The sequence below is a fragment of the Arvicola amphibius genome, chromosome 1, assembly GCF_903992535.2.
Source record: "Arvicola amphibius chromosome 1, mArvAmp1.2, whole genome shotgun sequence".
Lineage (NCBI taxonomy): Eukaryota > Metazoa > Chordata > Mammalia > Rodentia > Cricetidae > Arvicola > Arvicola amphibius.
In genome coordinates, this window is record NC_052047.1 from 69,431,143 (window position 1) to 69,452,767 (window position 21,625).

Below are 21,625 nucleotides of genomic sequence, written 5' to 3' on the forward strand. Positions count from 1 at the left end.
GTGGTGGGCACCTGCTATGCAAGCACAGCTTCCTGGGAAACCCCTGAGACCCTGTTCTAACTTAGGCTCTCCGCTGCTCAGGAATTCCAGAACCATCCTAGCCCTTGCCATCAAACAGCTTCATCTTGCTGGAAATACAAAACTTGTCACAGAAAGCAAGACAAATGCTATAGAAACAGATTCTGGCAGTGCCAAAATGGGCAGTCTGCAAGGGTACACATGAATAAAAGTGCTAAGTAGTCATAATGCCAACACAGAGAGGTGCGCAGACCTGCAGTGTCTACGCTGCCTCCACCTTTGCTTTGGCTACTGAGGCTACAGAATGTAAATGATACAATGAGTTCTGTCTTTCAGTGATGAACTCACTTAGCCAATAAGGACACTGAATGTTCTTCCAGAGGATCAAGGTTCAACTCCCAGCACCCACATGGAAGCTTGTAACTGTCTGTAGTTCCAGTTCCAGGTAATTCAACACCTTCACGCAGACACACATGCAGGCACACTCCAATGCACATAAAAATTGAAAAAAAAAAAAATCCAGAGGAGACAGTACGAATCAGTTGTTTGTAGAGAGACATTTACAAAACAAAACAGAGATAAACTCAGTACACAGCAATGACTTGAAGTGGGAAAGACTCCCAAGACAAGGCTGGCAGAGAGTTCTGTGCAGAGGGTATAGCCCAAAGCAAATTCCCAGACAATAACAGCTGGGCAGAAAACACCCACAGTGCCAGTCCAGCATTCAGTGCAGCTGTGATATGCAGCAGAAGTTTGCTGGACATTGTGGCAGCTTGCTCTGCTCCCAGGGCTTGGGATTGCCCAGGCCCAGAGAAGAAAACAACTCAGAGCTAGCAGCATCATTTGCTAACCTGCTACCTGTCATCAATGAGTCAATCTTTTCATGTCCACAATGTCAAAAAGGGAACCTTAATACTTCTCTATTCTATATGAATTTCTATTTTAATTCCCAAAGAACACACATACACAATTACCTCTGAAGTCCAGATTCATCCTGGGGCCCCAGTTTTCAAGGAAACAAGGCTGCTTACAAGGACCAAAGGAAAAGGAAAGGTCTTGCCATAGAGTCCTGTATTAGACCCAATTTGACACAGAAGGTGGCATTACCAACGAGCCTCCATTTTCTTACTGAAGAATGGGGGGGAGGGATGAGCAGACACACTCTCCGCAGCTGGAGAACATGGATGTGTGTGGTACCAGCTGGGCACTCATAGCTGAATGACACAGAAGTGACTGCTGACATCAATGATACAGGCGTGCCAGCAGTAACACGTGTCCTACGGTGGAGACAGCCTTGGCTGCCATGGCCAAAGCACCCTTGCGCAGCTTTCAGGACTCTTATAAGACAGCTCAGTTGAAAGCTTTCAAATTCTGTTTGGGGCAAAAATGAACATCAGCTAAGGGAGACCAATACAAGCCAGAGTGCCGCTTGGTTAAGAGGAACTTGAGCTGGTGTGATGAGCATTCTTGGTTGTCATGATGTCATCTGGAATTAACTAAAACCCAAGCAGCTGGGCACACCTGTGAGGGATTTGAGATGGAAGAACCCACGCTAAATCTAGGCCATACCTTCTGGTGGCAGCCCACATAAAAGGTCATGGGAGAAGGAAGCGTGTGCTTTTTGCCTACTTGGCCTCACTCTCGCTGGCAAGTTCCCTGTCCCCATGCCTAAGACAAGCTTCACTGGTGGTGGAGCCTACTTGGCTGGAATCCCGACGGAGCAGCTCTCTAGTACTTCCCTAGGACTCCAGCACCAGACTTCGGGTTCTGAGGCATCCAGTCTCATAGACAGAACAACTTCCAGATCCTAGGCTTTTTTTCTTGGTCCACAGCCTGTAAACCATGCTAAAAAGAATCCCATATATGTATATCCCAAATATATATCTATATTTCTATCAATTCTGCTCCGTTAGAGAACCCTGATATAGCTGGTGAGGTTACTGACTAAGACAGACCTGGGATCCATGTGGCAGAAGTTCCCTTGCTAGCATGCTCTCAAGGCTAGCCCATGTGAGTGACAGTCAACAGAGACTCACACACCAAATCCTTGGACAGGCTTAAGAAGTCATGGAGAATGGCAAGAAATATGGCTAGCGTGAAAGGGGGCCTGCTATCAAGCCTGACAACCTAACTTGGATCCCCAGAATCCACATGGTGGAAGGAAAGAACCAACTCCCTCCCATTATCCTCTGATCTCCACAAGAGGGAACACACACACACACACACACACACACACACACACACACGAGTGGAATAGAAAGGTGCTATGGAGAACATCTCTCTGGAGATGCTCATCACTATCCTCCTAGTGCAGGTTACTGGCAGACCACACCAGGCTTCACTGTCGTCTCAGATCTTATCTCTGCTCCTTCTTGTTTTAGAATACTGACCTGCTTGGCATCGATCAGGATGAGACTACCCTGGGATGTTTTGTCTCTCTGTGTAGCTGTGGTTGGCCTGGAACTAACTTGCTCTGTAGGCCAGACCGGTCCTATCTCTGCCTTCAGAGAGCTGGGATTACTGATGTGTGCCTCCGCCATGCTTGTTCTTACTGTTCAGCTTTACAGTTTCAGAGCTGGTTCTCACTTATTTTCTCTCATGTGTATGGTGCTGTGTCTGCACATCATGCACGGCTGGGGTCTAAGGAGGCCAGAGGAAGGTGTCGCCTCTCTTGGGATTAGAGTTAATGATGGCTGTAAACCACCATGTGGATGCGGGGAATCACAGCTGGGTACAATAGTAGTAGCCAGTGCTCTTAGCTGCTGGGTCATTTCTTCACTCTAACATCTAGGGCAGTGGTTCTCCACCTTCCTAACGTGGAGACCCCTCAATTCAGTTCTCATGTTATATTGACCCCAGTCCATAAAATTATTTCATTGCTACTTCATAACTGTAATTTTGTTGCTGTTATGAATCATAGTGTAAATATCTGTGCTTTCTGAAGGTCTTAGGCTACCCCTGTGATAGGGTCATTCTACCACCCAAGGGTTCTCCATCCGCAGGCTGAGAACCTGCTGCTCTAGAACCTTACACTTACAGTCCTGCTGACAACCAGGGACCTGACTCCTCCAGTTCACGTTTGTGACTTCCGTCAACCTCACTTCTACAGAGCATTGTGTACATGCTCATCTGTTCATGTGCCAGTCTTCTATCTTAAAGTACAGGCTTCCATAGGCTGCAGACCATACCTGGGTACAAGATCTTGCATATAGTCTAGGAGTTAGGGGCTGGGAGTGTAACTCAGTCGTGAGCACTCTCCTAGCATGTGTCAAGGCCCTGAGTTCTACCTCCAGCACCATACATATAAAAGGGGAAGAAATAAATACCATTTGTCACAGCTAACAACTCTTAAAGTTCTTGTAATCTGATTATATTTATTTATCTCTGTGTGCTTGCATATGGGCTAGCGTGCCACAGCAAGCATGCGGCCAGAGGACAAGCGGCAGGAGTGGATCAGCCTGAACCATGTGAGCACTAAGGATCACACGCAGCAAGCATGTGGCCAGAGGACAAGCGGCAGGAGTGGATCAGCCTGAACCATGTGAGCACTAAGGATCACACGCAGCAAGCATGTGGCCAGAGGACAAGCGGCAGGAGTGGCTCGGCCTGAACCATGTGAGCACTAAGGATCACACTCAGGTCACCAGGCTTAGTTACAAGCACTCTTATGCACTGAGCCATTTTGCTGGCTCCTAAAGTTCTTACAATTTTAAACTTTAATAATTAATTTTAATAACTACTTCAATAATGAATAGTTTTCACAACTTTAAGTAATAATTAAGAGTTGTAATAAGCTTAATTAAAGCCTTAATAACAAACTTTAACAACAAATTCAGGCACTGACAAGCTAACATAAAGTGCTGCAGGAGTCGGGAACACTGCCTCGTAGTAGGCTGCCGGCCAGTGTGTGAGAGAGCCCCTGCGCTGGTCTCATGGTACATATTTCAGTCCAGATATTCTGAGTGGTAAATATATACACTTTTACATATTTAAGATCTTACAAGGTGTGAAACTTTATTTTAAAAAAAATATAGCTGGGTATGGTGGCACGCACCACCAGCATTTGGGAGGCAGAGGTAGGTAGATCTCTGTGAGTTCAAGATCAGCCAGGACTACTTAGGAAGCTCTATGCCAGCAAGACCTACAGAGTAAGAATTTGTCTTTAATCCCAGTACTCGGGAGGCAGAAGCAGATGGATATCTGTGAGTTTGAGGCCAGCCTGGTCTACAAGCGCTAGTTCCAGGACAGGCTCAATAGCTACAGTTGTCTAGAAAAACAAAAAACCAAACCAAACCAAAACAAAAGGTTCTTTCAAGCACTGGTTCAGTAGGCAACTGCAGTTGAGCCTGACAGCTAGAGTCTAATCCCAGGATCCACCGTGTGGTATGGTTCCCAGGTATCCAGGAAGATGCCCCCAGCTAGTTCCTTGGGCAGCTGAGGAGAGGGAGCCATAAATGTCCAGATCCTATTGCCATACTCATGAATATCTTGCATATCACCATAGAACCTTCACCTGGCATTGGATGGAGAAAATGACAGAGCCCCACATTGGAGCACCGGACTGAGCTCCCAAGGACCTGATGAGGAGCAAAAGGAGGGAGATCATGAGCAAGGAAGTCAGGACCATGAGGGGTGCGTTCACCCATGGAGATGGTGGGACAGATCTAACGGGAGACCACCAAGTCCAGTTGGAGTGGGACTGATGGAACAGGGGACCAAACTGGACTCTCTGAATGTGGCTGACGGTGGAGGAGGACTGAGAAACCAAGGACAATGGCGATGAGCATGAACTCTACAGCATGGATGGGCTCACTGTGAGCCTTGTCAGCTTGGTTGTTCACCTTCCTGGACTTAGGGGGAGTTGGGAGGACCTTGGACTTAACATAGTGAAGGGAACCCTGATGGCTCTTTGGCCTGGAGGGGGTGGGGGCTATGGGTAGAAGGGAGGGGAGGGAAGGGGGAGGAGGAGGGGAGGAGATGGAAATCTTTAATAAAAAAATGAGGAAAAAAAAGGGGGAAACGGCCCTGGAAACTGTCCTCTGACCTACAGCCCGCTCTATGCAGGAGGCTGACATGGGTACCTGATCCCAGGGAGACATAAACCACATCCCATTGTGTTAGTTACTAAAGTTAATAGAAATTTATTAATAACATAGGATTCACCCTTTCAAATTTCTCTAATTCAAAGATGAATTTTCATAGATAGATTTATAAGTGAACATTTTGGGTAGATTTTTTTTTTTTTTAAAAAAAAAAAAGCTCTCAGAAATGAGAGGGTAAATTTTTCATGCCAGGAGCCTCAGACCCAAATCAGCCAGGTGCAGAAAACTCTATTTGACTTCTACTTTTTCTATTAAAGGCCAGGGAGATGGCCTCGTGGTTAAGAGCACATACTGAGCATCCCGAGGACCTGAGTTCAGTTCCTGCCATGCACGTCAGGTGCCTCACACCACCTAAGGCTCTACTCAGAGAAACCAGGTACCTGCACACATGCACGCTTATCCTCACACAGATAATTAAAATAAACAACATCTCTAAAGGTTGTTTTAGTGACATTTTATTTATTTCTGGAGGAGGGGGGCACGTGTATGAGATGAGAGGACAACGTGTGGGAGTCAGTTCTCTCCTCAGGGTCAAACTTAGGTCTCCAGTCCACTGGGGTGTTCACTTGCTGAGCTGAGCATCTCCTGAACCCAGCATCTGCCTTTAAATATAATTTTCAGACCATTTCTTCATTTAGAAATTATACTATTTACTTAAAATCCTAAATTTGATGTGTGGCGTATGCCTGTAATCCCAGAATTCAGAAGGCTGAGGACAAGGGTTATGAGTTCTAGTCCAGCCTGGGCTACAAGTTGAGATCCTAGCTCAAAAGACAATAAATAAATAAATAAATAAATAAATAAATCCACAGGTAAAAGAGTAAATCAAAAGCCATGTTAGAGACTACACAGCGTGGCACAAAGGAACGATTATGTGACATAAGAGAAAGATGCAAAGGACGCCAGGCCCAGAGTTCCCCTCAGAGATCCCACAGCCTTGGAATCTGTTCTCTTGGAAGCTATAGAACTTGGGGAGAAAGATGGTGGCAAAAGCAGTTGGTGGGAGTGGGGACAAATACAATGATCTCTGAGTCCTTTAACAGTAAGCTGTGATCCAGCTCTAGAGGGTTGAGGGAAGTCTAGCTGCTTCTCTGCACCCCACTCCTGCGCCCCCACCTGCTGCCGCAGCCCTGCCCCCAGCACACCAGGAGCAGAGAAGCTCACCACTCAGCTCTGCCCCCACACATCCACTCTCCTGCCTCCTGTGGTGCCTGTTATACTCAGATATGAACTTTCCAGAAACTTGATCATGTTACAGGCATTTTCCTGTATGACGAATCCCCTGGTGCTAGTCATGACCAAGCAAGTTTTACAGAGGCTGGCATTATATATATATAAAACCAGTGGCTCAACATCCAGAAAGAGGACAAATACAGTCAAAAAGAGGCAAGCTGTATCTCTGTTAAACCGTGGGCTACTCCCAGGTCCCCAGCTACAAATGGCATATGGCCTTTCTTCAGCCATGCCAATCCAGCACAACAGAGACTTGACTGAGGCCAGGGCTTTGGCTTGACAAGATTCGATACAACAGACCCAAATCCAGGCACCACCCACCCTCCACCTCAGGACCACCACCTCCTCCTTTCTACCGTTTGTGAGCCTCCATACCCTGATCATCTGAGAAGGCCATCAAAGGGCCAGGAGGACGGGACGGTATTTACTTTTCTGTCTTAGAGCTGTGGGGATGTTAGACATGTGCTGGTTGGATTTTGCCACAATTTTCTTGAAAGTAGTTTCAATGACTACATGAATCAACTCCTGCTGGACTGAATCATACTTTATAAATATGGGTTGAACATTACCTTTCGAAATGAAAGTGCCCAGATCGAAATACCCTGTGATCTTCCTGAGAGAATGGCCCAGCCCTTGAGGAAAAGGCCATCTTTGCCTCTTCTTTACCCAGTCACCGCCAAATGATGCGTCTAATCATTTTACGGCTTTGGCTAAGCAGAGTGAGCAAAGAGCCCATTCTTCTGGTCTTCACCGTTTCCCATTTGAGACCCGCATTACAGCAGCCTACTCTGGAGGGCAGTGACAGTGGGAGCAGTGGACCCACAGGGCTGACTGCCTGCAGCCGTCAGTATTCCAACTGTCCTACGAAAGAGAGATCCCAGGCCTCAGGAAGACCTCCATCTCACAGTACAAACACAAGCTCACAGACCTGAGGACAAAGAAGCAGGGCAAGGAGCAGGCTTATAAGAAGGGGAAAAGTTGCCAGGCAGTGGTGGAGCATGCCTTTAATCCCAGCACTCGGGAGGCAGAGGCAGGCGGATCTCTGAGTTCGAGACCAGCCTGGTCTACAAGAGCTAGTTCCAGGACAGGCTCTAGAAACTACAGGGAAACCCTGTCTCGAAAAACCAAAAAAAAAAAAAAAAAAAAAAAAAAAAGGGGGGAAAAGTTAGCTAGGATCTGGGCAGAAGCAGAGGCAGGTGGAGCTCCGTGAATTCGAGGCCAGCCTGGTCTACCTAGTGAGTTCCAGGATAGCCAGGATACATAGTGAAAACCCCGTCGAACAAAACAAAACACACATCCCACACACACAAGGTCTACTTTATGTTTAAGCTATGTGTGTACGTGCCTGTGGGCATGTGCACTTTTGAGTGCAGGTGCCACCAAGTCCCAGCATTGGAACCCTTGAAGCTGCAGTTGTGAACCACTTGATGGGGGTGCTGGGGATGGAACTCGGGTCCTCTCCAGGAGCAGCCAGTGCCATCAAACTATTTATTATTTATTTATTTATTTATTTATTTATTTATTTATTTATTATACAATATTCTGTCTGCATATATACCTGCAGGCCAGAAGAGGGCACCGGATCTCATTACAGATGGTTGTGAGCCACCATGTGGTTGCTGGGAATTGAACTCAGGACCTTTGGAAGAGCAGGCAATGCTCTTAACCGCTGAGCCATCTCGCCAGCCCCTCAAACTATTATTTTTAATTTTTGTTTCGAGACAGGATTTTACCACATAAACTGGCCTGGAATTCAATCTCTTCCTGTTGCAGTGTTCAGAATGCTAGAATTATAGGCCTCTGCCACCATGACAGCTTCACAGGAAAAACAGACAGACAAAACAACAGCCCAAACACCCCAGAACAAGACTGGGGGTCCTCCTGCCTTTACATCAGGACTGTAACAACTGAGTGTAGAGAAGAGTGACTGAAACAGTGGGGAACAAGTCCACTAGCCACTCACCACCAGCCAGTCCTTGTTTGCCTTTAAGACCCTCCGTCCTTCCCTTCCAGACCCCACTTTCTTATTCCTGAAACCCACCACCGAGGTCTTACATCATTATGACCCACCTCCTATCTCAAGGATTTTTAATTCCTATTGACTCACCCTGCAACACTCCACCCTTCCCCTGCATGCCTGCGGAAGCCTTCTGGTGTTTTACCACTTGGTTCAAGACCTCTGCCTCATCAGTGAGGCAGTTATTCCAATTCACCCACTGTTTAACAACCCATACACTCTCCTGTCTAACGTCTCTCCAACCACCTCCTACTTTACAGTTCTGGACCTAAAAGATGCCCTCTTTACTGTTCCTTTACACCCTGACTCATACCTTCCTCCTTGCCTTCACCTGGGAGGACCCTGACTCCCCGGTCCTCCAGACAGCTTATGAGGACTGTTTTCCCTTAGGGTTTTCAGGACAGCCCCCGTTTCTTTGGCCAAACTCTGGCTTGAGATCTCTCAAACTTTGACCCAGGTCCTAGCATGCTTCTCCAGTACGTTGATGATCTCCTTCTCTGATGTCCTACATTGTCTCGGCCCTATCAGGCCACCTCTGGGCTCCTGAACTTCCTCAGATTCCTAGGATATCGAGTCTCACCAGCTAAGGCTCAGTTGTGCTCTCCCACAGTAGTATATGTGGGTGTTTAACTCAGTCTGGGGTCTAAGACCCTCACCTCTAACAGGGTTCTGGCCCTGTGGGATTTACAGCCCACAACCACAGGGGCTCAGATCCTCTCATTTTGGGGCCTGCTAGGGTTTTTCCACCACTGGATCCTTAACTTTGCCATTATAGTCAACCCTCTGTACCAGGCAGCCAGAGAGGCCCCCACAGCACCTCTCACCCACCCGGCCATTGGCCATTGTCTGCTGCCACTTCTCTCTACTGCAAGATGCCCTTGTAACAGCAACAGCCCCTGCTCTTGCTCTTGCAGACCCCATGAGACCTTACCACCTTTATGCAGATGAGAGGTCAAGAGTGGGCACCGGAGTTCTAACCCAACAGGCTGGGCCTTTGAATCGGGCTGTTGCCTTTTTATCCAAACAGCTGGACCTCACCATCTGTGGATGGCAGCCATGCCAGAGAGCCCTGGCAGCAGCAGCTGAACTCACTCAGGAGGCTCTCAAGATCACCCTGCCCAGGCCAATCACGGTATATTCCATCCACTGCCTCTCAGACCTTCTGAGTCATTCCTCTCTCTCTCCTTGGGCCTTCACAAGTCCAGGTCTTTCACTTACTGTTTCTAGAAAACCCCCAAATTACTTTGACCTCCAGTCCTGCCCTAAACCCCACAACTCTCCTTCCTGCTCCCTCCCGCTCTGGTACCTCCTCTCACTCTTGCCCAGGGTCTTAAGCTCATCTCAGCCAGGTCTTCTAGACCAGCCACTTACAGACCCCCAACTCACCCTGTTTGTTGACGGAATTTTCCTTATAGACAAATCAGGAAACAGCCAGGCAGCATATGCAGTGGTCACTTCCACTAACACAGTTGAAGCGACCTGCCTGCCAATGGGAGCCTCCTCACAAAAGGCAGAATTAATTGCCTTGACTAGGGCACTCCAGATAGCCAAGGGACAATGGACTAATATTTATAATGACTTCTTAATAGCCCATACCCATTCTGCACTCTGGAAGGAAAGGGGCTTCCTTACTACCAAGGGTACTCCCATAGTTAACGGACCCCTTACAGACAACCTCTTGGAGGCCCTCCAGCTCCCTGCAAAAGTAGCCATTATTCACTGATGGGGACACCAGTCCTCCAAGGACCCAGTGGCCTTAGGCAATACCAAGGCTGAGTCAGTGGCCCGGGGGCTGGCCTCCAGCTCCTCTGATTGCACAGAACATATTTTGTTCTTGACTCCCTCCTATCAGCCCTATTACCAGCCAAGCTCATAAAAAAGGGGGCCACAAAACCAAAGGATTGATGGTTCTGCTTAAATAACTGTCTTGTCCTTCCTCAAGACTAGGCATTGCTGATCATTTCAGACATTTCCAGACTTTACACATAGGCCCCAAAGCTTTGTTCCATTTCTTAGAGACCCTCTGACCCCACCCATCTCTGAGATCGTATTTCACAGGTTGGCTCCTTCTGCCAGACGTGTGCCCAGGCCAATCCACAGGGGGCTCTCCATATATGTCAGTCTCTGCATCAACTTCGTGGACATCAACGGGGTGAAGACTGGCAGGTTGATTTCACTCATATGACTACTCATAAAAAGCTCCGTTATCTCCTAACACTTGTGGATACTTTTACAGGGTGGATAGAAGCGTTTCCGGCCTCCAGGGAAATGGCAGATGTGGTGGCTCAGGTATTCCTGGACCACATCATTCCTCGGTTTGGTGTCCCATGGACCATCCAGATGGACAATGGGCCAGCCTTCACTTCCAGGGTCATGGAGCTGTGTCAGAAGCTCTCAACATCTCCTGGAAATTCCACACCCCCATCCGCCCACAATCCTCAGGAAAGGTGGAGAGGGCCAATGGACTCATCAAACAACAGCTAACCGAGCTCTCCATTGAACTCAGCCACCTGTGTTCTCATCTCCCTCAAGGAACAGATGTCTGACATCTCCAGGATGGCAGTAAACCAGATGCCTCTCTAGCCACACCTCTCGCTGAGCATGAGCCACCAACTCCTAGCTCTCCCCCCTCCCACGTCACCCATGTCTGCAGTAAGTAGCCAGACGTGAGCTGGCATCCCTTTATCCAAAGAGAGTCTGAAATGTTTGGTTGGAAGCATCACCTCAGCTCCCTTGCACCCCTTTATACAAAGAGTTTGGAATATTTAGTTGGGGGCTTCACCCCAGCCCCATGACATCCATTTTTGGAATGCTGGCAGAAAACTCCATTTCAAGCTCCCTCCTCTGGGAGTTGCCTCAGTCCAGACTCCACCTCCAAGAAAGCCGGCCAAATGGTGACTCTTCCCCAGGGAGGGTCAAGCCCACTCCCACAGGCTTTAAACTGCCCACCAGAGAATGAACACATGGTCTCCCCTTTTTCCTCTCAGGTGGTCGTATGGGTTTTCCTATCCCCCACCTCCGTGTTTCCCGGGGCTACCCAGGAGTGCTGGCACCCATTAAAGCTGGGTATCTTTTAATTCAGTCTGATTTGGTCTGATTGGGATTTTTGCGTTGGCGGAGAGGTTTGTTGACCAGAAAATACTTAACAGTGACAAAGGCTTATAATCCCTGAGCTAGAAAGGTGGAGTCAAGAGGATCTCATGGCTCTGCCCAGAGAGCCTTGACTAACCCATCAGTCCCATGTTCCAGTTAGAGATCCAGGCTCAGCGAACAAGGTGGGTGGCTCCTGAGGAACAACACCCAAGCTGACCTTCAGCCTCCACATATAAAGGACATATGTCCACATGTACATACACATATATGCACACCTATGAACACATGCTCATACATATATTCTGCATACCTATGAACACATGCACATATCCATACACACATGAATACACATATACATAAGCACAAAAGGTTGAAGAGACTGAGTTATGAATCATCATTAAAAACACAATAGATACTATGAATTGAAGAGCTGTGGGTCCTATGTGACCAGTTACTATCATTTTTTAGAGAAATTAAGGCCAAATAATACCAAATATGGGACTTTTCATTGAGCTTACCCACCTGGGAAACACCCAGGAAATGGTATGCCATGGAACTGGGCATTCCTAGTGCTTAAAAACTCAACAAGAGAAGTGGAAGCCCACAACCCATGATACCTCTCTTTGCACTCACTACTGAAACCAAGCAACAGAAGTTAACCTGAGCAGGGCCTTCTGTTCTGATATAACACTCAGGCCCCAAGCCATCAGAGGGTGTGTCAGCCTTACTCTGGCAGGCAGGAATATCACAGTACTTCCAGTAGACGCCATCCTCATGCTCCGCCACATAGCACCAGGGGCTCACGTCTCCATCTGGATTTCTGTTGGGAACAAGGACACACTGATGATACTGCTGTGTTTCAAGCCACCTGGCATTTAGCTTTACAGAATTGTTTCCTGTCGCTTCTAATAACTGCTGTGCATTTCAATGTCATTTCTCATCAGGAAGGAAAACATAAGTCGGCCACAGTGGCTCAGGACTGTAATCACAACACCCAAGAAGCTGAGATAAACAAAATAATAATGAAACCACAGACAATACAATCCTCTGAAGTTGGAAAAGGCACATTTAAGGAAAGGTTTAATCTCAGGTCTAAAGAATGTTTGTTCCTAGGTGTTAAGACTATTGGTAATTTTAGTTTGTTTTTTCTTTTCTGATTTTAGTTTCTACCTTCTTCAATAATGAATATCCCAAGTGTACAGTTTCTAAACAACCAAATAAACTCATATAACACAATGTCAGCTGGCAAGCCTACTGAGCCAAGGCTGGCTTCCTCACACATGACAGAAGTGGGCTCCTCCATCACCACACAGACCTCACAGAGGTCTCAGTCAGGACACTGACTTCTAACATGACAATCATGTTTTTTTTTTAAAAGACTTATTTCCATATTCCCAAGTGAGAGAAGCTTGGAGTAAATGACCTGCAAGGTCATTTTGGTGCAGAGATGTCATCGCAGTAAAGGGTCATGCTTGTGAAGCAGCTCAACAGATGACAGGGGCAGCTACAGTGAGACAAGCTCACCTCTCTTCACCCCTTCTCAAGCCTCCTTTATTTAGACTCAGAACACTGGAAACCTGACACTCCAGTTAGGCAGGAAATGGACATGAGGACCCCCCTCCAACACTCCCACCCCAGCGAGCTCTGCAGCAGGCTCAGGGGCCTGAGCAGACAAGCCCATTGTGTGGCCTAGAGATAAGCTCCCCAGGCACAAAGGGTTCTTTTCTTTTTTGTGCCCAAAGGCAGGTGTGAGAGGCGACTCTGCTCTTCCCTGGGCCTGCCTCCCCCTCTAATCCAGCCAGGAGAAGCCTGTTCCCATCACTGGAAAGCGGGTAGACATCTCAGACGAGATGGATCTGAAAAGTCGCACAAGACAAACATGGTGTCAGATATCAGCTGAGAAATCAAAGTGGCAGAGCTTGTACAAAGCCCTGCTTTAAACAGTATTTCACCAGCATCTTCCTCCCTCTGTCCCGAGTTCAGCTTTGATGTAGTATTGGGTAAAACCCCTAGACAACAAGTGTTTATTATCAACGTCAAAGCCGTTCTCAAAAGCATTGGACAGCTTAATAAAGAGCAGGCAGACCCATCCTTACTCCTCTGCAGCGCTGAAGCAAAAAGCCTGGGCTCTGATGTGATATTATCAACGTGAGAGGCTCAGCCTCTCCCCTTTTGAAGTATAAACTGGTAATTCAGGTCTGGTACATTCCATCAAACCAGAGGGCTGTAGTCCAAGGAGTTAAGGGGAAAGGTACTGGGGCAAGGTGCTCACAGCCCTCAGGTGCAGCCCTTGGTGCTTACAGACGCACTCCTGCAAGCCTGCGGGCAGACACATGCACTCAGCTAGTAAAATGCTGCTTTTCTCTCATTTGAAATTTAAAACTTACCTTAGAGTCAAATTTAAAATAGCTCTTCTGAGATTTGGGAATTCTTTGTAACAGGGTAAACCAACTACCAGGAGATACTTCAGGGACAGCACAGTGGAGAGCATTTCCCCCAGCATTGCCAAGGAAAGCAAAAACACCTTAGACAACAAGTGGCCATATGTTAGAGGAAGGGGATGGAGCAGATGGAGCAACAGTGGGGTATGTGTGTGTAAGCATGGTCACCTGTCTATGCATGCTCATGTATGTGTGCATGTTCAAGTGTGTGTGAATGCATGTTCATGTGAATGCTTGTGCATGAGTGAACATTTGAAGATCAGAGGTCAACCTTGGGTGTCATTCTGAGGCTCAGCTCATCATTTTTTTTTTTTAATTTTCAGGCAGGGTTTCTCTCACTGGCCTGAAACTTGCCTAGTGGCAAGCCAGCGTCGCAGGGATCTGCCTGTCTCTGCCTCCCACTGTTGCGATTATAAGAGCACAACCACTCAGATTTTTTCTTGTTTTAAGGGTTTTTGTCTGTCTGTCTGTTTGTTTTTCAAGACAGGGTTTCTCTGTGTAACAGGCCTGGCTGCCCTGGAACTTGCTTTGTAGAACAGGCTGGTCTTGATCCCACAGAGATCTACTCTGCTTCCTGAGTGCTGGGATCAAAGATGTGTGCCACCACCACCTGGTACAGAGTACATTTTAAAATATGGGTTCTGAAGAATCAAAGCCAGATCGTTGAGCAAGCACTTTACCAAGCTATCTCCCTAGCACTTTTTTTAAACATTCACTTACTTATCGGCAGTAAGTCTGTGCGCACTTGTGAGTGAGCATGTGCATGGCACACATCCAGAGAGTGGGTCCTCTCTTTCTGTCATTGGGTTCAGGGCATTGAACTGAGGTCTCAAGCATGGCAGCAAGCACCTTTCCCCACTAACCACCTTAGCAGACTGTAAGCTTTGATGTATACAAAATATTAATATGCAGAACTCTGAAAATAAGCGAAGAATTGATTAATGAGCCCAAGAAGCACTAACTATAAAACACAAAGGACAGGGACTGGAGAGGTGGCTCAGAGGTTAAAAGCACGCACTGTTCTCCAGGTGGATCTGGAGTCCAGTTCCCAAAATCCATCTCAGGCAGCTCACAGCCCTCTTTAACTCCGGCTACAGGGGTTTTGGCACTTCTTGCCTTTTGTGGCACCTGCACTTGTGTAAAGACCCATGCAAACACATATAGACACAATTTAAAATAATAAAATATATCTTTAAAAAATACAAATGACAGCAGAGTGGAAAGATGGCACACTTAGCACCTGGAAGTGTTGCCAGGCAGGGCTCAGGATATCCAAACACCAAATAAAGCTTTTACTTTGTTTGATTTAGGTTTTTGAGACAGAATCTTACATAGCCCAAGCTGGCCTCAAACTCGGACTCTTGATCTTCTTCCCAGAACCTCTCAACTGCTGAGATTACAGGTATGCACACAACCATGCTTGGCTTGTAACAAACCTGTAACGCTCCTACAGTGACTGACACACGAAGAACCACAGCGACAGCACTCCTGGGGGTGGTCCGTGGATGCAAGCTAGGATAGAAATGATGTAAAGAGACATGGACTACAAGCCTGGTAATGGCAAGACACCACAAAGGCCTGGAGTGTTAGCTTGGGCATGCAGAGGATGGAAGGCAAACAGTGGCCCACACAATGCAGAAATATATGTATTGGCTCAGCTGGGTCAACAGTGCCCGGTGATTGAGATGTTCATGTACAACAACCAGAACTCAGAGTAGAGCTCTGCACTCTTTCTTGTCCTAATGGTGCAGGAGGCAGCCTGTGCACCTGTCCCAAGAATGATTAAATTCAACGCATTGCTGAACCATGAGTCATGCTAGCACCGTCTCGGGTGTAAGGAGCTGAAAGGTATAAACAAGGCGCTTGGATTTTTCCTCTAGTTTCTAAACACTTGTAATTCTATTTTTATCTTTCTGTCTGTTCGTGGGTATGTGTGTACATATATGTACATGTTCGAACCTGTGGATTTATGCATGTGGGGGTATGAGGTTGGCTTTGGAGGCTTTCTCCTTCGATCTCTACATTCTTCACCGAGACAGAGTCTCACACTAGTCAATATGGCTCATCTAGGTAGCCAGCATGCTCCTGGAATTTCACCTCTGCCTTCAGAGCACTAGAATGGCAGGTAGGCTTTACAACAACCCAGCACTGACTTGAGTTCTCAGGATCCCAACTCTGAATCTCACTTTTCCACAGGCAGTACCTTAACCACTGGGCCGTCTAGTAACTCTCTCAGTCTTAGAACCTGACCAAGGCTGGGGCTCATCTCCCAAGAAAATCATAAATATATACCTGAAGATCATGGGGTGAGATCAGAGTTCCCTGCTGGAGCCCAAAGTGGCACATGCCTGCTTCCTTGCAGCTAGCATGCTGAAGAGTAGAGCTACCTGAATCCAGGAGTTCAAGTACAGCCTAGGAACATGGTAGAGGGAGGTTTGGGTCCCAGATAGCCTGAACATCTCCAGCAGCTTTGGTAAAATGCTCACTGGCGGGAGACTCACCTGAGAAAATCCTCCCAAAGAGACAAGAGTGACCAGACAGGACACAGCTCTGAAAGCCAGTATGAAAGCAAACTAAGTTAGAGAAAAGAGAGAGAAAGAGACCGAGACAGACAGGAACAGAGGAAGAGACCGATTCATCTTTATGTTTTTTATTTCTTGTGTGTGTTTCCCATCGGCAGTGACTGCAGAGGCCAAAAGAAGTGTCAGATCCCCCAGAACTGTAGTTACAGACTATTCTGAGCGGTATTGTGGGTGCTGTGAACTGAACCTGGGTCCTTTGGAAGAGCGGCCCGTGTTCGTAACTGTTGAGCCATCTCTCCAGCACTGATTAATTCATTTTAATAAGAATGATGTGGCTGAGTTGGTCAGGAGGAGACAAGAAAGCATTGCTGTTGTGAGAAGGGCTGGACAGAACTGGAAGAACCAGAGATCCCCCTACAGCACAAAGGCCCATCTTACCTGCAATAGTTATGCTCACCCAAACCACCTTCCCCACTGGGGTACTTCAGCGTGTTGTATGGATGCTGGAATGTCTCGTTCCAGAAGAGACATGGCTTCCCGCCTTGCAGTGCTGTCCAGCTCTGTGTTCCCCTGTAATCTGCACCATTGGCTGTGAAACACTCTGGAAGAAGGAAAAAAACAGCATACTAATTTTCTGGCAACATTTATAGTTTCCTCCCTCTCTGGTGAATGTTTTATTTGTTTTGTTTGGACCAAGCTAGAAATGGATTGTGTTTGCTAGATCCTGGGCAGCCCGATGGACTGAGGGAATCTGCAAAGAGGGGCCCTGCAACGCTAGGCACCGTTGGCAACAGGTTGTTGGGTCACTGGGGCACTCACTTCCCCTTGAAGTCTACAGGTCCCAGTGAGGATATAAACATGGAGCTGAAATATACTGGAGCCCAATGACGTGAGTCAGGAGACAAATCCCCAAATCTAGAATTGTTGCAAATAGCCACGCACATGGAATTCTGGGCACTCGGAGGGGGCCACTGCTCTCGCCAGCGTCTCTGTGTGGTAACTAGAACCAGGTCACCAGCTGTAACTGAGTGCTCCCCTACAGTCTGAAAGGCTGCTCTGACACTTGGATTTAATAAGGGCCATCGGATACAGCAACGCTTTGGAATCCCAATCACACAAATCTGGGAATGACTCACATTCCCTGGTAATGAGGAACAGTCCTCCCAGCATCGTCTGAGGTGCAACAAAACAGGGGGCAATGGAGGGCGGGGCCAGCACGCTCTCTCACCTCCTCCTGCAATGCTTTCCTAGAAAATGTGCTGAAAATGGTCTCAGGTCCCATTCCACGAGATGACGAATCCTTGCAGGTGCAATCATGCACTTCTAAAATCCGCTTCTCAGACTCTGGGAGATGGGAGCTGAGGCTGACAGGCTTCCTCCCACATATTGTATGCATTAAATTCACAGAGGTTCATGAGAAAGGCAGAGTACAAAGAACAATTTTTTAAAATTAGCTTAGTTGAAGCTGACAGATAGAAGCACTTCAAACACTTCTTTAAGATGTATCACTAGAACCCTGACAGTCTGGAGGAGTTCCACCGACATTCTTAGCTTTCCTCTGTTCTTCCTCCTAGCACACAGCGACCTATAACTTCCGGTAATAAGGACGTGATGCTGTCTTCTACTGGGCAGTGCCTGTGCCTGCTCTAGAGTACCAGGCATGCGGACAATAGGAACACAGCTCTATTCCGAAAGATGTTTCTCTGACTACTCAGAAACCGGACATTTCCTCCCAGTCACACCTTCCTCCTACCAGTTAGGCGCTGTGTTTTGTCTGGAACGGCACCATTTATGGATAGCTCAAAAAAAATCTGAATCCGAGGAGACACAGAAAACCACAGCAACTTATCATGCCTGGTGCAACGTTAATATGTTAAATGTGGGTCCTTATGGACCATGAGGGCGTTAACACAAAAGCTCAAAGGTACTAGAGGGCGGCGGCTCAGCACAGAGTGACAGACACAAAACCAGAGGCTCAGCTTGGGCTTACTGTCTTGGGTTGTCGCAGACCAGCTCTGTGGATAAATGGCCACCATCCACACCAATTCTAGTATCTACGTCATGTATGAGTGTGCACCACCGCTATTGCTCACGCCCCACATAGGATATGCCCCACGGGACTCTAGCAGAAGCCGTCAGTGACATTCTTTCCTTCACCAACAGCAGTTCCCTGCTGACTTCCTGTACCTCCCTTTCCCTTCTCATCTTTAGAACCTCTGTTCTGGCCCCACTAGTCATGGGGTAACAGTTTAGGTCTCAGGGATGCCTCCTCAGCTCTACAACGCACTTCCCACACAGAACTCAGAGGTCCCGGGAGAATGAAGGTTTGTCTTGTGGGTATTTTCAAGGCCTCCCTGCTGTAAGCCCAGCTCTTCCCTTACTCACTCACTGTGGTCAAACCACACTGGTCTGCTTTTAATCCTGGGAACACACTTCCCCATTTCCTGCCCAAATGCTCTTCCTCTAATATTTCTAGTTGCAAGATAAACACTGCCTCCTCAGAAGCCCCTCTCATCTCTGCCTCTCTGCCTCCTTCGTCTGGCCCACGGTGCTCACTATCACTAGGGATACACACACGTCCAGCTCTAAACCCAGCTTCCACACACACTCATCTCTTCCCTCATCACTCCCCGAAACCACTCACACAGCACTCTAATCGCGTTGGGTATTCTAAACAATTGAAAGACGACTTAAAATACACGAAGGGATGCACATAAGACTACAAAACAAGAACGTGAGCATTGCGGACTCCTCAGAGGACCAGAACAAATACTGCACAGATAGATACCAAGGGCAGCTACATTTGAAGGGATGGGAGGAGGGGATAAGATATGTGTGGTGTGTTTCACGTCAGAGCCTTATTCCAACCTAGGCAATTCTGCTGCCTAGTCAGTCTTGGAGTCACAAGACTAGATTCTTTTTATTATTTATTTGTTTGTTTGTTTATTTTAAGAAGATTGGTATTTATTTATTTTTGTTTTGCTTTTTTTGTTTTGGTTTCCAAGACAGGGTTTCTCTATGTAGCCACGGCTGTCCTAGAACTTGCTCTGTAGGCCAGGCTGGCCTCAAACTCAGAGATCCGCCTGCCTCTGCCTCCTGAGTGCTGTGATTAAAGGTGTGCACCACCACCAACGGCCTTATATTTTTGCTTTTTAAGGACTAGATGATTCTATTAATATCAGTGTTGTGTTCTTTTAAAAATGCTATGAAGTCCCAGAGCAGTGGCCCGAGTGGTGGTGGCGGGCCATGTGGCGGCAAGCAGCAAGCTCTGGGAGCAGCCAGTCCCAGGCAGACAGCTGCCGGTCCCCGAGCAGTGGCTGGTCCCAGGCAGGGAGACACAGGGCGGGCGGGCAGAAGACAGAGACATGGTGAGGTTGAATATTTATTCAAGGGGGTTATGAAGGGGGAAGGGAGGGGAAGAGGGAGAGGGAGGGAGGGAGTGGGAAGCAGAGAAGTGGGGAGAGAGGCAGAGGCGAAGCTGCCTCTCCGAGAGGAAGATGAAAAAGAGAAAGAGCTCAGGCTGGAAGCTGAAGATCAGCCTGCCTCAGCGGATGGGGAGGGAATGGGCGTGGCTTGTCTCTTAACAGGACAGGGACCAAAACCATAACAATCAGGCCAACCTCTGTCAACTGCTTTCTGACCTATCTAATCTTATACATCAAAACATGATGTTGCAGGGCTGGGTGTGGTGGCTCACACCTTTAATCCCAGTGTCCAGAGTCAGAGGAAGGCAGGTCTCTGAGAGTTTGAAGCTAGCCTAGTGTACAGAGAGCATTCCACGCCAGCCAGAGCTACGTAGTGAGACTGTCTCAAAACAAAAACAAAAATACATTATGCTGCCTACCTTAAATAAAGACAATTAAAAATACATTTTAAAAAAATGAGGGGTTGGAGAGATGACTCAGCTGTTAAGAGTGCTTGCTGCTCTTTCAGAAGACCTGAGGTCTGCTTCCAGCACCCAAATTAGGCAGTTTACAACTACCTGGAATTCCAGCTTCGGAAGCTCCAATGCCCTTTCTGCCCTCTGCAGGCACCAATACATGGCACATGCTTACACACAAATAGGCCACACAAATAAAAAGAAAATCAAATCTAAAAGTGGCAAGAAAGCAGGGCATGGCGGAATACACCTGTAATCCCAGTATTTGGGAGATAGAGGCAGGAGGACCAGGAATTCTGGGTCATCCTTGGCTATAAAGTCAGTTAAAGTCTAGCCTGGGCTACAAAGACCCTGTCTCACACAAGCAAACAAGGAAATAAAAAGGCCAATGGCTCACAAGTCATCAAAAGCCATCAAAATAGACTTTAACACCAATAGCCTTGGCAATACACAGCATCCTGTGGGTTATGTTCCCAGAGATTCAGATGATCGTACTTGTACCATAGAAGAATGTGCCATGAATGGGGTCGAGATGTCATTTAGCAGCAGGAATGTGCTTTTTCTGGTTCTGTTCATTTTCCTCGGATCTACTCTTTTTTTTTTTTTTTTTTTTTTTTTTTTTTTTTTTTTTTTTTTTTGAGACAGGGTCTTGTTTAGCTCAAGCTAACCTAGAGCTAACTGAGACTGGCCTTGAACTGAAGGCTTGATCCTCCTGCCCCGACCTCTCAAGCAATAAGGTCAAAGGTGTGGTGGGTGGTTCTTGATTCCACTCTAAATAAGCATACTAGATTTTAATGATTTTTTTAAAACCAGACTTGCCTAGTGCACGCCAACGGTGAGGAATAGAGAAACAGTGCTAAGGACTGTTATCTATGCATCTTGACTGCAGCAGGGTGTGGACCCGGCCTCCCCTCTTCTCTAGAGCTATGAAACTGACGGAAGCTGTGTCCAGATAAGCAAGGAGAGGCTAAAACAACAAAGAAAATCACATTTTCAGTAAAAGAGAATGAATGAAGGCAAGAGACCTAATGTCTACACCCCATTCATGAATTCATTCAACATTCACTCAGCCCTTACACTGCCCAGGGCAGAGCGGATAGACTGGGGATTCTTGGCGTACCCATGTTAACAGGGAACACAGGTTCATAAACCCACATCAGTATCAGACAGTGGCCTGTGCTATAAAAAGAAGGGTCCGGCAGGGTCTGGAGAGGAGTCGGCATCTGAGCAGAGATGTAAGAGGCTAATTGGAGAAGAGTGGGAAGAACACTGTGGGCAGGGTACAAGGTGGGCAAGCCCTGGCCAGCAGCACGGTGCCC

At 47.3% G+C, this 21,625-nt stretch overlaps 1 protein-coding gene across 2 annotated transcripts in view; it reads right to left on the minus strand.

Moving 5' to 3' along the window:
• Kremen1 (kringle containing transmembrane protein 1) overlaps nucleotides 1-21,625 on the minus strand; it is a 70,650-nt gene that overhangs the window by 36,389 nt on the left and 12,636 nt on the right. For both annotated transcript variants that reach the window (XM_038332696.1, XM_038332687.1), the window contains exons 2-3: nucleotides 16,865-17,027; nucleotides 12,192-12,283 (exon numbers count right to left, since the gene is read on the minus strand). In XM_038332696.1, the coding sequence (XP_038188624.1) occupies nucleotides 12,192-12,283; nucleotides 16,865-17,027 (255 nt within the window). The remainder of the gene's footprint in view (nucleotides 1-12,191; nucleotides 12,284-16,864; nucleotides 17,028-21,625) is intronic.